The 2,500-nt window shown below is 49.1% G+C and overlaps 1 protein-coding gene across 1 annotated transcript in view; it reads right to left on the reverse strand.

The window, feature by feature from the left end:
- pepd (peptidase D) overlaps positions 1–2,500 on the reverse strand; it is a 55,113-nt gene that overhangs the window by 38,320 nt on the left and 14,293 nt on the right. Inside the window, exon 7 of the mRNA XM_053678191.1 lies at positions 1,813–1,857. Coding sequence (XP_053534166.1) covers positions 1,813–1,857 — 45 coding nt within the window. The remainder of the gene's footprint in view (positions 1–1,812; positions 1,858–2,500) is intronic.

Here is a 2,500-nt window from a genome sequence, read left to right on the forward strand (position 1 = left end):
AATTTAGCCACAGCTCCTCAAATCAAAGCATGTACATCTCATCTGTGATCAAAGCCAGACAGGCCGTAACCGCCATATAAGATAGTTAAGATCCGCAGCTGGTGCCGGAGTTCTTTTTCTGTTTACACGGCATATCATATTAACACATCCGACATGTCTGAAGCTCTGTAACGGGAAAAAGTTTTCAAAAAGTGAACTGGAATGTTAAAGCGTGAGGTGTTGGTATGAGTGAAGGAAAGTCCGTCTGAGTGCTGATGTAGGGAAGTGAAAGAGGGATGCAGGGAAGTGAAGGAGGGATGGAGGGAAGGAGGGATGGAAGGAAGGTGTGGGCCGAGTGCAGCTGTAATGAAGCCGCGTCCTACCGGGCGCTGAACGAGAGCGAGAGTAATGCGGAGAGCAGCCAGCCGGGCACGCAACCCATTACTCTGACACAGAGAGGAAATGAAAGAGGGAGAGAGGGAGAGAAAGAACGAGAGTCCTGTCGTGGAAAGCTTCTGCAGAATTATCTGGGGAAAGGCTGCTCGTGTCCGTGTGCTTGTTGACGTCTTCCGGGCTCGGTCTCGGGTAGAACAGAGCGTCTCGGCTCCAAATTAGCAGCGTGGGAAATATGTGCGAGGCGGTTTAGATAGTCAGATACGCTCGGAAAGCTTTAGTGTTGACATCTGAGACGCCCGGGTAAAGCGTCGTTCACACAGCGTGTTCAGAAACTTCGCTCAGGCTCTGCGCTGGCCACCCAACTTCATTTCTCCCCTCAGCGCAAACACGTTCTATAGAACACGATCAGCATCAAAGCAGCAGAACACGCTAAAGCTTTATTCGAATACTTCATTCGCATATCTTTTGTGTGCTAGACGGAGTTCGTCAGAAAAAAGACGCCGACACGCAGTAAGCCTCACCACCTCTGATTAAAGACGTTCCGCTCGCCAAGAAAGCAAGCCGAGCCGTCGACGTTTCGACTTTTTATCAGAGTCTCACAAAAAAAAAAAACGAGCGTGGCAAGTTCCCTGATCCGATTCCCGAACGTCTGACGTGGTTGATCGGAATTTAAAGCGCAGCTGGATCATCGTTTCAAATTACAGGCCACATCCAAGAGAAGACGATCACAGCGGTGCGACAAAGACGGACGGCGTGTCTGATGAGCCGATGAAAATATCCGAATGGTTTCATCGGGGACTCTCAAACCGTCCGTCCCGTCTTCTCCGTTCTGCTGTCGCATCATTAGCTGAAGCTGAACGTCAATTTAAAGTCAGTTGAACATCAGATCAGAGTCTCAGCATATTAGAAATTTCAACACCAAAACGATCCTAATGTCACCGACCGACTTTCGTCACGCCGCACGTCTACCAAACACACCAGACGTCTGAAAATAAAACCTGTATAGATCAAGGAGTGAAGGTTAGAGCCGGGCGACGACTGTATAATATCCATACCGTGATCGATTACGTCACGGTACACTTCTCTGGGTTTCTATTTTCGGAGGTCTAAAAATTCCCCGACAGACTGAGAGCTCAGTAACGACGTCGCATGTTTTCTACATGTAATTATGGCGGGAGAATGCGCACACGCAGCCACGCATTCACACTCTTAAAGGGAAGCCGTTGACCATATATGGCGATCTGGGGGCGTTTCTCGATGTAACCGTGTGTGGTCGTGTACGAACGGAGCGGTTTATCGACACTCGCTGTACACGTGATAAGTGTGACGCGCGCACGCGGGCAGGTCTTACACACAGGACTGTCCTACACACGCTTTGATGAACGAGACCTGAGACAGAGGACAGAACTCACGTGTCACGTGTCAAGAGAATCTTACCATTCCACCATGACGGGATGCAGGAGCGAGTTGTTCACTTGGAAGCTGAAAGAGAAAAAATATCATCCACTTAAACAGCGTCACTGAGAGACATCAAGAAGAAACAGCAGAAAAACCCCCCAAATGATCGTTCTTCCACATCTCCAGTGTTAACTAAGAGATGATCAGAAGCACACTCTGGAAGACGTTACGGCTTTATTAGAACGTTTCATTTCCGCGTCTTTTACCGTGACCATGAAACCGTGTTGATCAGAACGGGACGATAAAAACGATCGCATTAAAGACGAGCGATCGGGATCCCGGATTTAAGAACTTCCGCTTCTTCACGTGAGACGCCGGCGAGAGCCGAGCGATCCGTCTTCGATCGAAGCCTCTGGAACGTTCTCCTCCAATTCCGTCTCATAGATCTACCGACTTTCTAAACTCTTCACGCGGCTCTGTTCCAGATCGTTCGTTCGCTCGTTCAAACTCGCCCGCGCTCCAGGAGACAGGAGGAACGTGGTGCGTTTACTGTTGTGTTAAAACCTCTCAGGAAAACCACTGGGAATAAACAGCGTGAACAACGTGTAAAGAAATCCCCATCTTGAGATTAGGAGGAAACATCTCGGCCCTACTTTTCTCCCGATGACGAACCGATCTCTCGGAATAACGAGAGGCTGTCGTTTATTTCTTCCACCGCAGCACTTTA

The sequence above is a fragment of the Ictalurus punctatus genome, chromosome 4 (assembly GCF_001660625.3).
Source record: "Ictalurus punctatus breed USDA103 chromosome 4, Coco_2.0, whole genome shotgun sequence".
Lineage (NCBI taxonomy): Eukaryota > Metazoa > Chordata > Actinopteri > Siluriformes > Ictaluridae > Ictalurus > Ictalurus punctatus.